The sequence below is a fragment of the Netta rufina genome (genome assembly GCF_964035555.1).
Source record: "Netta rufina genome assembly, chromosome: 13".
In the NCBI taxonomy this organism is placed as follows: Eukaryota; Metazoa; Chordata; class Aves; order Anseriformes; family Anatidae; genus Netta; species Netta rufina.
The window spans coordinates 19,784,985-19,799,278 of record NC_140136.1 but is presented as its reverse complement, the minus strand read 5'-3'; the positions used below and the strand labels follow the sequence as shown (position 1 = coordinate 19,799,278).

The 14,294-nt window shown below is 40.3% G+C and overlaps 1 protein-coding gene across 3 annotated transcripts; it reads right to left on the bottom strand.

Moving 5' to 3' along the window:
- Nucleotides 1–10,984: 10,984 nt before the first annotated feature.
- Nucleotides 10,985–13,781, bottom strand: POP4 (POP4 homolog, ribonuclease P/MRP subunit). Of its 3 annotated transcripts, XM_084294449.1 has the most exons (8): nt 13,743–13,781; nt 13,604–13,656; nt 13,188–13,411; nt 12,559–12,636; nt 12,285–12,346; nt 11,845–11,946; nt 11,280–11,366; nt 10,985–11,175 (listed from the first exon to the last, which is right to left on the bottom strand). In XM_084294449.1, exons 1-8 carry the CDS (start codon nt 13,747–13,749, stop codon nt 11,171–11,173), a joined length of 618 nt encoding a protein of 205 aa, XP_084150575.1. In that variant the 5' UTR covers nt 13,750–13,781; the 3' UTR covers nt 10,985–11,170. The 3 variants fall into 3 exon arrangements, with proteins under 3 accessions (XP_084150575.1, XP_084150574.1, XP_084150576.1); XM_084294448.1 differs by having other exon boundaries at nt 10,985–11,366; XM_084294450.1 differs by lacking the exon at nt 11,845–11,946 and having other exon boundaries at nt 10,985–11,366.
- Nucleotides 13,782–14,294: the final 513 nt, after the last annotated feature.

Genomic DNA, 14,294 nt, shown 5'->3' with positions numbered 1-14,294 from the left:
AGAGAGAGCAGGAGCAGTGCAGGTGATGTATTTAGAATACGTCTAGCATACTGTACAGATGCTGCTCGGTGTCCTTCATGGGTTTTGTAGAGTAAAGCAGATTAAGCCCAGTAGACACACAATACGGCCACTTTTGGTGGCTTTGCTGCACAGCTGAACTCTGCCTGCACCAGGTGGGTGGCTGAGATGTCTCAGCCTCCCACGGTTTGAGTGTATCTGCTGCAACAGCTGTAGCTGCTCAGCAACAGACACAGGTGGCAAAGGAGAAGAGTAAGAAAGTGCCTTCTGTCTATGCTGAGGGGTTTTCCTACCTCAGGGTCCTAATCCACAGCTTTCTTTACACCTTTACAAGGTGCTTTCATAGCCCCGAAGTGATTCCCAAATGTCAGGTTCCCTAAGGATTTTGGGTGTTGTCCTTCTGTTGGTAGAGGAAGCAAATTGAAGGTTTTAAGTGATTGTGTGAGTGCTGGAGACATTGCTCCAAAATCCTGGCAACCACACCTGTACGGACTTTACGTCACAGTACTGAAGTAAATGAGGGAAAGAGGGCCAGTATGACTTTTTCTTCAGGTTAGTCACTCAGGGGTTCCTTTAATTGATTGGTGGAGATGTACCTGCAAGTTGAATTTTTTTTAAAAAAAGCTGAGAATTAGTAATAACTATTACTCCAGTTGTCCACGTGCCAAAGCCTTCTTGTGGCACTCACAAACTCTGGATGGAGGATGACAGATGTGCCAATCCTGCCTGCTGTGGGCTCCACTCAGTGCTGCACAAACCCTTCTGTTTCTCTCTGGCAGATGGTGACTCACAGAGGCTGGTGGGAGCTGAAGCCATGTGTGATATGCGAGTACTGCTCGCAGCAGGTTGCAGCACTCAGTGTTCCTACTAAAGAGGCAGCGTGCTTTGTCCCACATTTAGATTTTGGGAAAAAAAGAAATTTTGCTTGCTTGGTGAACCTCTTAGCTAGAATGTTTTGCTGATTCCATTTTTAATGGCCTGTTAGAGAGATGTTAGGTGTTGTGAAGGACAATTTGTTAAAAAGGGGTTGTGGCATTGTAGTGATGAAATGAACAAGAGTAAAACTAGCTGCTGCTCCTGCTGCCTAAGATTAGTAAGGGTGGTACATAGCATAATTAAGTCCGTCTATTTAAACTCTTAACGTAGCAACCTGGGACACTGCCAGGTCAGGAAAGGACATGAAAGGACCTGACTGTTCTTGAACAATGAACATTTTTACCTGAAAGATCTCTGCTGGCTTTATTAGAATCGCACAACTAGGAATGCCATTATCTTGCTTTGATGTGGCTCTCGAGAGCTAGCTGCTCGTACAGCTGACACAAAGCAAGTAGCCAACAAAGGGACATCCTAATGGACTTTAATACTTTACTAAAGAGTTTCTCAACCCCTCAGCTGCATGTCATCTCACAAATGCTCATTTCATCTTGACACATCGTGGAGATGATTGTGTGCAGTGAGGTGAGCATGTGCCTTGGCTAAGGGGCAGGGTTTTGCAGCCTTGCTGCAGTCAGACTTGCCCAGCCCTGTCACAGTGGCTCAGTGCAGGGCTGCTGGGGCGTTCAGCAATACTTTTTGCCTGCTGCAGCCCGAGCGTGTCTGTAGGACAGTGGGGGGGGCTGCCCTGGAGTGGGCCTGAGGAGCGCTGCTGCAGCTGTGCTGGAGCTGCTCCCACTGCTTTTTTTTGCAAGTAGGTCTTGAAGCAGGATATGGGTTTTACTGGCCTGCCTAACAGTGAGAAAAAACAACCATACCTTTGTGGCAGCTGGTCATGCTGGGCAGCTGCATGCTGCTGGGGTGAGGAAAGGCATGTTGCTCAGCTGCAGGTCTTCCTCTGAGTGACAGCAGCAATGCTGAAGTACAGACCTAGCCTATTTTCTCATCTGAACGTGTATTTTAAGCTTTAGGTGTAGTATGATGTTTGTTCTGTATCCTGCATTTACATGGCTTTCAGCAAGTAGTGTGAAGATTCTTACTTTGGTGGTTCTGGGAAATGTATGACTTCTAAGAATACGTCCCCATGTGAGTGAAATGAAAGGTAAGATATTTTAGCAGTTGGAAATGCCTGTCTTAGTTTAGTTCTGTTTCCTGATTTCATTTTGGCACCAAAAATAATTTAGAAAGCATATTTGCAGAAAGTAAAATCACTCTTTATGGAAACCTCAGAGAAAAGCAGCTGACATAGGGTAAGGCATGCACCAGATTAGCTGTACACATAGGCATGGCAAAAAAAAAAAGAAAGTTCATGTAAGGTAAGGGAGCAGTTTCTAGGCACTGTCTGCTTCATGGCTGTTTTTTTCTGTTAGAACAGACGAAAAAAAAAAATCACTTTAAACCTGTGAGCGTCTGGCTCCATCTGCTGGTAACAAAGCAAAATATATTGCACTAAGCATAGAAAGAGGTGGGATTTCTATTTTTATGCCAGCTGCAACAGAAAACAACAAAACCAAAAATAAAAATGGAATAAAAATGGAATGCCTGTGCGTCAGAACCGAGCCACAAGATGTTAATGTAGTTTTCTTGAAGGTTCAAAACATCCTGCTGCCTGGGAAGAAAGCTTTATTTTCCTCATAAGCACATAGCCCAAAATTGGCATCTTTCAGAGCACAATACCTCCGTTCTGCATGAAAATGATGTTTGCTCAGGGCGTGGACTATACCAGCAAAGCTTGATGCCTGTGTAGGCGATAACTGTTCCCTGCCCTGCAGCTGTAGGATGTTTTATTTTGTTTCCCACTCCCCCAAAATATCTTTGACAAAATAGCTAGAACTCATTATACCTCTTCCTGAAAATGCTAGCTGGGGAGAAGGAGAGATGAACAGTTCTTTGAGATAGACTGCCAGGAGTCAAAAGAAAATAAAGCTGTTTTAGCACTTCACCAAACAGTGAATGTTACATTGCTTATTGTGCATGCTTAATTGAGCTTGATTATGCAATCTGTTCACCTTAAGAACTCTGTTAATTATGGAAGTAAGCCATTGCATGAAAACAGAAAACCTCAGGTTTTCTAAAGTATTGACCCAGCTTTATATATTTTATTTTTTTTTTTCAATTGAAGTAGAAGCAAAGGAAATTATGTTGCTGCAGTGCTGTCCAAAAGCTGTTTTTCACAAGTAATTGCAAATAGGAGGTAATGCAATGTGAATGCAAAATAAAAAAATACGTGTCTTGTATTTTTCTTATTTCATTTCTATGTACCTATGTGCTTTTTTTTTTTTTTTTTTTTTTTTTTTTTTTTTTTTTTTTGCTCTTGGAGATTGAGGCTAGGGGCCTCATAATCTTTGTATGAAGAGTAGGTTTTCAATCCAAACTACTGCATGGTAGAACTGTGGGAATGCAGGTGAGGGAATATAAATTTAATGGCTCTGCTACTTCTTGCCCTTACTGTGCCACTCTACAGCTAACATGAGCGGTGAGTTATTTGCATGCAGCGCTTCCCTGAGGGGACGACTGTTTGAAGACCTGCTTGGAAAGAATATGTTCATGTCAGTCCAGTCCTTGTATGGCAGGCAATCATTTCAAAAAAAAAACATCACCAAAGTGAGAACTAGCCAGGGTTTCTCATAACGGCCTCAACAGAGAGGTGGAGGATCAAAATGAGAGGTAGAACTAATCTTTACTGTTTAGTGTCATACTTTTAAGCAGTACCAGGTGCCATGCAGAGGGAAGCATGTGGTTCCTGAGGTTTCTTCTTGAAGCTGTCTCCAGTTCCTACAATTCCCCCCCAACACATACACTTTTAACTTTCAGATTCATCCTGGTTCATTTCACTGGTGGTTCCAACTTTTGAATTCTGGGGTTTGTGATTCTCTCCGTATCCTGGGGATCATTCTAAAGGGATCCACTCACCTTTTTGAAAGATACTGTAAGGGCAGCACCTTTTGCTGAAACTAACAGTAGATAAATACTACAAGCATCTTTTATTAGAAAGTTCAAAACCACAACAAATCCTGCCTGGAGTATGTTGGATAAATCAGATCTTTTGTAGACATCTGGAGATTGTGTTTGCAAATCCCCAGCGGGTTTGTTTCATAGTCATTGTTACCATAATTCAGGTTAACGTTGTTGCCACTTTTTACTTCCTTAAACACATGTTGTGCTTTATGGTTGGGGCAAAAAAAAAAAAAGAAAAAAAAAAAAAGGTGGCTAAAAGGTGGCTGCATTGGAACAGAAGTTCTTGTAAAAGCCTTTGTGGAAGCTTCCTGTTTGGAGAAACAAATGTCAAATCAATTGTCCTAGCTCAGAACTACTATTCTGAAAATGCAGCTGTGGAAAGAGATTACTTGGGTACTGTGATGGGGAGTGCGTAAAGGTCTGGATTGAGAACTATGTAGCAACATAGACCAAAAATAACAAGCAGAACAAGTAAACTTTTAGGTTTTCTTGCGAAGATTTGCTTAAAAAATACTAGATCCCAAGTGAGAACATTCATGCCAAGTTTGAAATCTCATTTGAATTTTTGTAACTGTTATCATCAGTGACATATAACCTGGAAATAGGGTCTCGTGACAGAAAGGGTGAGTCCCTTGACTGTTACCTCACAAAAAAGGAGATGCTCCAATAGGTTACAATTCTGAGACAAATCTGCAGGGCTGGTTTATGTCTGCATAACACCACTCAAATGGGCCTAAGCTAAGCACTTCACATTGTTTGAAGGTATTTGTAGGTGTGTGATCAGCTGTACACAGCTGTTCTGGTAATGTTAGCCTTTAAGTATAACAAGCACAATCCAAGAAATCCTTTATCCATTGAAATGTTGCTGCAGGGAGGGGGCATGAAGATTGGACACAGTGTCATGAAAGTAGAGAAGAGCTTATTTTCCTTTTTGTATCTCCTTATTCTTCTGCATTTATATGCAGAAGAAATGGAAGCTCCCAAGGAGCCCAGGCTGCAGAAAGAGTCCATGTGCCAGTACTCTTTTTCCTCTCATTATCATACGGTTGCTATCAAACTCTAATTTTTGAAATAAAAAACCTGCAGGATTCTTTATTGGTACTATTAAACCTTCAATCTTCATTATTTAGGATAGCTACTTACGTTTTACTCAATGAAGTCATAATGCAACTGCTCCCATAAAAACTATTGAAATGGCTACTGTGGCAGCGAGTAGATTTTCCTTCGTGTAAAATAATCCTCTGTGAGTGAGACATAACTATCATTTACATTAATTAGGCAGCCATATAATGGGGTGTTCAATAGCTATTACATCATTTAAATTCTTCAGTGAGCACCTCAGCCACCCAAGAACTATCCAACTGAACATTTCTAAGTCCATAATTTTGAAATAATCCTTTAGAGGAAGAATATGCATGGCAGAGCGTTGCTGACAATTTCACAAAAAAAAAAATCATTTGGATTTATGGGGTTATTTTAACATTTGGAGGAGGTGTGCAATCCTATATTTCTCTGCCCCCCAAAATAACAAAGCTATAAAGTGGAATCAGTTTTGGGGCTGATACTGTGTGTACACTAGAAGCTGGTCAAGGAGCTTGTATTCAGAGGTCTTCCCTGACAGCTGGAGGCATGTAAACAATGAGCAAGTTTCCTTAAACACTGTTACAAGCCTGGGGCCCTTGCCTGGATTGCTCAGCTGAGAAGCTGACTCACAGACAAATGGGAGCCATCCTGCTGGTGGTTTGGTTTTTCAACTTCTGCCTTTAACAAGCATGTGAGGTCTTCAGCATTTGCATTCAATTTTGATGGTTGTTTTAAAATTTGTGAGATGAATGCAAACTCTTTCATCTCTGATGATATAATAATTAATCTAATTAATTTAATAATTAATTTAATTAATTAATAATTAATTTATTAATTAATTAAATAATTGATTAATGATTAAATAATAATCTGATATTAACATTTCTGGTAATATCATACTTCCCAGGAACTATTATAACAGATATTCTAACTGTACTATTATTATATATTTTCACATATTTTAAGATGTGAGTCACAGTCAAAAGTTTGCACACATCGTAAAGCCAGGAGCTCATTCTGAGAGCTGAAAGAAACGAGGCTGAATTTATTAACTAGTATGCCAGGAAGAGCTTTGTATTAATAGGCCTGTACTGCAAATCTTTTAACATGCTGTTCAGCTGCCTATAGAAGGTGATGGTTATGAGGAAAACCGTCAGTATCTGAAATGACAAATGGCATGTTTTAAAGCAGTTTTTCTGGGCAAGAGTTAGGCCCTACGGGAATAGCTCCAAATTGAATGAAAAAAAAAAATATTAAATTGTTGTCTTAGGTTGTGATTTTTCATTCAGCAACCCAGTTCAAAACTGTCAGTCGTGTTACTTTGGTCAATTGCATACTGGATTTTTTTATCTACTTAATGATTATAAGGTGCTGTACCTCATCTGACCGATACAGTAGCGAGTAACAGAGCCTTTTAGGGGGGATAGCTCATAATTTGGTGTTAAATGTTGCTGGGACCTCTCTAGTTTTCCACAATCCCCATCTACATGCAGACTGTAGAGAGCTAGGTGTCAGAAACCACCTGCAGGTAGAGCACTAGGTTCCCTTGGTGCCGCAGCCCAGGGGGTTTGTATTTGCCAGATGCAAACGCTCCTCTCAGCGGCAGTGGATGTGATCCTGTATCTTTCACATTTGGTAGTTAATTTAATTAAACCAGTACACAGTACACCGAGAGAGACTTCTGTCTTACCAAAACAATACATATTCATCAAACACTGTGGGAGATATAGTTCAGAATAGAAATGACAGAATTAACAAAGGGGAATGTGAGGCAAAGGTGGGTCAAACGTCTGAAATTACATGGGGCTGGTCGTTGTTGCACGTAACCTGGACTCATACTTCTTAATCTGCTACACAGGGGCGTGGTCTGGTGAATGCTGATGTACAAAAAGCTTTGTAAATCCAATTTTTCTTTCTGTTTAAAATGTATGAAGGTGGGTGTTTGTTATATTGGTCAGTTAATGTACTGTACTCACCAAGGGCCCCCGTGCTGACTTGCTGACTTAGGGTGCAAGAAGCAATAGAGCTGGGACAGGAGGAACAGCTAACGGAGGTGAGTCATTCAAAGTACTCAGGTGTTTTCTGTATCAAGAGACCTTGTTTGGAGTTTGTTGCCAAGGAGACCAATTGCTGGACATGTGCTTCAGTTGTGATGTCGCAGAAGGCTGGCCACATACAACTGTTCCTGGCTGTTGGGACCCTCATTTTGTGCTGGTACTGCTGAGATCTCTCCTGAAGTATGGGCTGAAGAAGGCTGTGGGAAGATTGGTACCAAAAAGGAGAATTCATGGGTAGGTGAAACCTTGTACTTGCATTGCCTATGGTAAGATCATTGCAGAAGCAGTGAGAGCTTAATTTCAGAAATGTTCATGTGGGTTGAGGGAGGGGTACAAATAGCAGCTGCTAGGAATTAGCCATCCGGCAGTCTTCAGGGTGGAAGTGTGAGCAACTGCAGCAGGAATAATAAGGTAGCTGAAACTTTTGGTAGTTAGAAAACCTATCTCTGTGTCTTTAGACTTGTATATGGGGAATGGATGTGTGTAACTGGTAATGGGCTGAGGAACTGGCCTGTTCAGGTAAAAGCAGTGCCACTGCTGATTTTGAGAAGACACTGTGCCTGCTTTCTGAAAATATGCTGCTGATGCAGAGGAGCAAGCAGTTGTTTTAGGTGAATGGCTCTCACGGCACAGTGGGTCATAGCTGCTTTTTAAGGGAGTTTTAGAAGGTGTGAAAGGAGGTATGGAAAAATGTGAATTTGGTTATGTGAAATAAGGAAGTATAAAATATGTGAAAGGAAGTATAAAAACACTTCAGATAGCAAATTCTAGGTGTTTTCTTGGATGTGATTTAACTTTAACTTCAAGTATTTCCTGCAGTGAGTTATTTTGGGGTTTGAAACAGAGCTTGGGTTTCTTTGTTTTCCCCTTTCCTGTTTAAATGTTCAAAATGCAGTAACTGGATAGATTAACCTAGTTTTATACCACAACCAGTGATGTAATCTGAACTGAAACAGTTGTATGAATGTGTATTTTTATTATATACATGCAGTAGTGATAGGAAAGCAGAAATGTGAGTAAGGTAGTTTGACAGTATATTGTTCATTGTTGTTGATTATTCCCCAATTAGCTTTTTCTTTGGAGAGTCTGGGTACAAAAATCATTAAGAAAGATGTGTCCCTGCTGTATGCAATTCCAAGTTCAGTGTAAGAAGGGGTATGTTAGAGACAGCTGTGATTAGTTCCCCAATTTGCTAGTATTAAATCCATTAAGTATTTACTGTCTCAGCTAATGAAGAGATGTGGGAATGGTTGTGAATCAGCAGGGGAAGAATGGCGAGCAGTGATTTTTGTGTTACGCAGTTTCCAAGAAAGGTCCTTCACAAGCAACGGGGAGTTTATTGCATTCTAGTGAGGGATGAACAGAGGCAGCAGACATGAGTTTGGTTTGAGCAGCCTGTGGGTAGACAGCAATACCAGTGGTGTAAAGGAGAGGTTTAGCTTAAGTAAGTGATTTGTGGGGGCTGTTCAGAACACCTCACTGAGTCATTAGAGGAAGGCCTCTTCAGGTGATTTACCAACTGCAGTAAAGGTGTCTTGAATGCTTTGGCTGTTCACATCTCTTGTTAGTCTTCATTTGTCACCTGTTTTTATGTGCTACGAGCACGCGATTACCTTGAGGAGACCTTTGAACATCTCTTCAGTACTCTTCACTGTAAATAATGAATACCTGGCTGTTATTTATCAAAAGGGACCGCTAAGCAGCATTTGTCTTCTGGTCACTGAAGTAGTTTAAAAAATGCCGATGGTAGTAGCTAGGGGAAGCTGTATCCTATTTATCTGTGCGTCCATATGGCAGAACATGGCATGTCCTTAGGCATGATGTTTCATTGTGCTGCAAATTCCGGTTTGTATGGCACTGCTATTAATTATGTCTATTTAAGACATCCATTAATGGTCTTTCCTGTTAATTAACAGGACTATGCCAATAAAATTCTATTAGTTTCCCCCTATTAATTTAATATTATAGGCACTTAACAGCTGTCTTAATTGGATGTTACACTGATAGCTGTAAGCAAAATTAAAACTAGGTCATTGTCCTGCAAAGGAAGTTTCTACTATGATTTATGCTTCTTAGCACTTTATTTTTCCTTCTGGAGTCTCATGGGAAACTAATGGATTTCAGTGAGCTTAAACCCAAGATATTACTCTACCTTTTATACACTAACAACTTCAAGACACCTTGATTTTGCTTCACAGTTGTTAATTGTAAAAATCTTCTAGCCTTTGTCACTTTTGAATGTTATCTGTCTTTTCAAAAGCGTTTTCAGCATCTCACCTACTTTTCCTTCAGTGTGAAATGACTTATTTTTTCAGTCAATAAATATTTTATTTCCATTCCAACCTACTTCAAAAGGGTTAAAGTCCTGAATTCAGAGGGGGTAGAGGATTGTGTTCTTTTTGTAAATAGATATTGCCTATGCTGTTAAGCAAAGTGATCAGAATCTGGGTCAGTGATGCTGCGGCTGATCTGTCTGAGCAATCCTCCCTGGGAGATGCAACTCTTGTAACCCAGAATACTGACTGGCTTAGTCAGTGTTCTCATGGGTATGCTAAATGGTTTGTGCATTATTACAGTGCTGCTATAAGAGCACCACCTCTCTGCTTGAGCTATGCTCCTAACACTGGTACCAAGCTTCCCTGTGCAATGTATGTGAGAGAACAGCTCTTTTTTAAGGAAAATACTTTAAGAAGTTTTCCTAGTTGGCTACAAACACTGGAATGGTGGCAGGGAAAAGTTCTCCATAAAAAAATGAATTCACAAATGAGACTAAAAAATCTGAAAGCTTTTAGTGCAAATATCAGATGCTTTTTTTTTTTTTTTTTAAAAAAAAAAAAAAAAAGTGATCCCAATACAGGGATTGCTTCCATCTCCCAGACAAGTCAAAACTGACTAACAGATCTGATTTGGGGGGACTGAATTGAATTTCAAAACAATCATCTGGGATTCCAAGAAGGATCCTGGGAAGTACTGAGTAAAAACAGGGTATGAAAAAAGGAGATAAAGGGGTTGAGGATACTTCATTTCTTTTCTAATAACTTAGATTTAAGTACCATGTAGTTCTCAGTACCCGGAACACAGAATTACTTAGTTTAAGTCTGATAACTTGCTTTTCTGGTAATGCTCAACTAAGAGCCTGTTAATTTTAAACACGTCATGGACCAGAATCCAGATGATTGTTTTGAAATTCTGAATTACCATGTAAGCTCAAAAGACAACTTTTAATACTTATATTCCTCCATTTAGAAAACAGAACTCTTAAAATAGCACAAGTAATTCTAGACTAATAAGTAATTTTACTACCTTGGTATTTATCAGTCCTTGCAAGTTAAATACTGAAGCATCTCATAGGGTTTAGCTGCAGAAAACAATCCAGAAACCTTTCTTGATCCTCTTAAAATGAATTCTGCATTGTGCTGTCAGGAAAAGATTCCTTTTGCAGTACAAAACACCTTTGCTGCTGACATGCAGAAGACATTTTTCCCCCTAATGCTTACTTTAAAAGGTTTTTCAGAATAGCATGTATGGACCATGAACTACTTATCTGTTTAGTACTTGGCTTTGGCTAAATGCAACTTGGAATTTCATTATGAATGCTAGACTAACTGCTATAGCCAGTCTGTATGCTTAGATTTTTCACTTATGTATCACTTACCTACAACAACGTTAACCACTGCAACAGAGATATTCAAGGTAAAACCTGTCAGTTGAACCAACTTACCTGCATATACTTGTACCAGGCAAAGATGTTGATGTTCACCAGCAGCAATGACTATAGAAAAGCAATTTTCCTCAGCTTCAGTCTCCTTATATGGAGAAAATAGGCAGATGTTGCCCAGTTTATACGGAAGGCAACAGCAACATTTATCACAAAGTTCAAAGATAAAATCTTCATTGCAAATATATTATTAATAAACTGAAACAGAAGCCAGGGAATCAGTACTAAGTAGTTTTAATAAAAGGCAGAATGTTACATACTTACATACAAATAACACAACTAAACTCCAACAGCCTTACAGACTGCTTTCAAGGCAACGGAAACTAGTCTTCAGTATGAAGAAATGCTCTAGAAAGCCTTCAAACAGTCAATTCCAATTTCAGTTTGCCAGAAAACCTGATTCTCAAACTGCAGGAAAACAGTAGGCATTTTTATTAAACATACTTCTGTTTTGCTGTGAAATCATAGGTCAATAGTTCCTTTTAGCTTGAACTTCTTTGCAGATCGCTCACTTGCTCTGAGCTGGAACTTGCTTCCATAGATGTAGGAAATGAACCCATCAATCTCCAAGCTAAATACATTGTTAAGTTTGGGAACAACTGAAAATGCAAAAGGAAAGAAATTAATGAAAAAGGACTAAAATCCCTGTTCAAAACAGATATTGATATACCACAGGATATTACTCACACGTGGGCTTCAGGTTTGACACATTTCACATTTATGCTTTATTAAGAGAAAAAACGTAACCCAAACCTCTATCTTAAACAGCAATTACTAAAAGTTAGTCGTCTTCTACAAGTGTGCAGTAAGTGTTGCAGAGAACATGAAAAGTAAATCAGATGAATATACCACAGGCGCATTAGGTTCACTGGAAATGTTTTCTCTTGCTCACTTCTGAAATACTTTTGGCAAGATACTGGGCTTTTACACCATTGGTAAAAACATTGACTTCTGCTACTATGCAAAGAACTCAAAAGGACCAATACGGAACAAAGCACATTTGCTCAGAAGCAGTGTGAATTTAAGAAATTTTGGTTATTCAAATTGTAAGAAGCACTAAAAAAAAATCTAGTATACCTTTTAATTTGTCCTCCTTAGTGATAATTTTGAAGATATGTTTAAACTCCTGTAGAATGATTCCTTTTATCCCAACGTAAGAGGGACATTTTGATTTTGTGACTGAAGAAACAAGAATACGTATACATTATAAAAACTCAGCTGCAGTTTGTTTGCTGTTCAGTGGTTGTCTCATGATTTCAAAAGCTCATTGTAATGTTCTGAAACAATGCAGTTACAGTAATAACTGGTAGAACACAGTTTTATTTGCAATCAGGTTTTCAAAAGCAGTTGAAAGTTAAGTAGAATTGATTAATGGAGAGAGCATTAATCAACACAGTAACAATTATGTGATTCTAGATTCAATGATACTGAAAAGAATTTAAAAAGCAGCATCTGAAATACAGGAGAGTCTACTGAATTTCAGATATTTTGTAAAGAAAATAAAACAATCAGAATACCTGTAACAATAGCTCCATGGAGATCAGCTTTTAGGAGTTTGGCCTGAACCATCTGTGGTTGCCTTGGAGAAGAGGGTAGGATCAGAGAAAGAAAGAAAAATATATGGAGAAGAGTAGGTTTACAAAGTATGACTGTGACTACTGAAATCATGGTCAAAACTCATTTTACAGGTGTATATATACTCTTTCTATAACTCTGCTTCAAGAGGTAAAATAAGTAAACCTGAAAATAATTACTAATCAAACCCACTAATTTTAATATATCTCAACTTACGCATCTGGTTTAAGTCCATAGCATAGGTCTCTGATGTACTGTTTCCACAGTTCATGCAGTGGTAAAAAGATTGCATATCTGCAGTTAAAAGGCGAAGATTATTACACAAAACTTAATGAATAATCAATGTTAGTCTTAACGCTTTAAATATAGATGGACTATATAATCTGCTCTAATACCTTGCATGGGAAGTAGGCCACTCTAACCAACAGGTTTGTTTTTATGAAAACAAACTAAATAGCCTCCTATCAACCCAAAACAGCGATGCATTAAGAGACTTCTACTCCCTACCTCCCTCCTTACCTCATTTTACAAACAAGGACTTCATTCAACATCTATTAAGTTGAGAAACCTGATACAACATTTTGGTCATAGTTTAACTTTTAAAAACAGAAATCCAAGGCAATTGTATTTGGTTTTGATTTCTTGTATTTGGGTACACAAGAGGACAGAGAACCCAGTAACAAACAAGTTTGCTATATATTCAGCCAAAGTAATTGCTGTGGATAATTGCCACAGAGTAACAGACTGTATGTACTGAGGAGTGGGTAGCCACATATATGTGCTCCTGGTTTTTACTTTTTTTTTTTTTTTTTTTTTATTCTCACACAAAGTATTTTAGATCTTACCTCTGCTGTTCCGGTTCGATTTCAAAAAGACGCATTTCTCGCCTCTGCTTGGCAGTAAAGCTTTTAGTTTTCTTCCTCTTTCGCTTTTTCCTTTTTTTGGCGTAATGCTCCAGAATCACAGCTTTCCGAGACAACACATCCTGGATGGCTTCATCTTTCATTTTCGGCATGCTGCGCTTCAGGAAGCCGCTTACAAAGGCTTTGGCCTCTTCTGACCTCTGAGGCTGCAGACATTTTGACGAGGCACTTTACAAAGTTACAGTTAATAAAGACTAAAACGGCCGCAGCCGCCTGCCAGCCGCACCGGTGACAAAGCCGCGCCGTGACCACACGGGAGCGGTACCGACACAGCTCCCGTGCTGGAGCCCCGCGCCCACACCCCGGGGAGCCCCCAGCCCCTCAGCCGCCGGCGGTACCTGCAGGCTCAGCTCCTCCGCCGCCTGTCGGGGCAGCCCGCCGTACAGCGCACCTGCGGGGGGCACAGCACGGGCCGTCAGGGGGCGGCCGGCCCGCGGGGGGCCCCGGGCCCCGCCGCCCGCCCCCCTCCCCACTCACCCTCCATGGCGGCGGCGCCGGGCGCGGGCCGCTGACGTGTCCCCGCGTGCGCAGAGGCTGCGCCTGCCCGCCTCCTGAGGCGGGGTTAGCGAGCCTTGGGCTGCCTTAAGCGGGATAGTAAAGAAACTTCAGGAAATACAGAAAATTACACGGCACTAATTGAGTTAAACTGTGGATTTAACATGGAACACTTAGAATTTTATTAAAGACAATGTAACTGTGTTAATGAATTTGGTAGGCAGGAGAGCAGGCCTTTGGCTCTGGCACTGCCATAAGGCTGCGCTGCAAGGGCATACGGGACAAAGAGAAAGGAAAGGAAAGGAAAGGAAAGGCGCCTCAAAGCTTCCTGAGCAAACAGAAGTAAAAAACAAAACAATGATTAGAGTCTGCTTGCTAGAAAGCTTCTTATAGAGAGGTTTTACTACTTGGCATATCAGAAGAAATACCACATCATTACTCTGCTGCTGGCTAAGGTAGCAGATCCCAGCCTTAACCTCAAATTTCAGCAGCTATCCTGCGAGAGGTGACAAAGACTTCCTAGGTCTGGGAAAG

Bases quoted from the DNA above. Each gene is read 5' to 3' on its own strand.
- POP4 (XM_084294448.1), bottom strand. The intron at 12,637-13,187 runs GTAAGATCTAAA...TTTTAACTGCAG, and splicing joins ATCGAACCGGAACAGCAGAG to ATATGCAATCTTTTTACCAC. The intron at 11,947-12,284 runs GTATTCTGATTG...TTGTTTCTTCAG, and splicing joins CCATGGAGCTATTGTTACAG to TCACAAAATCAAAATGTCCC.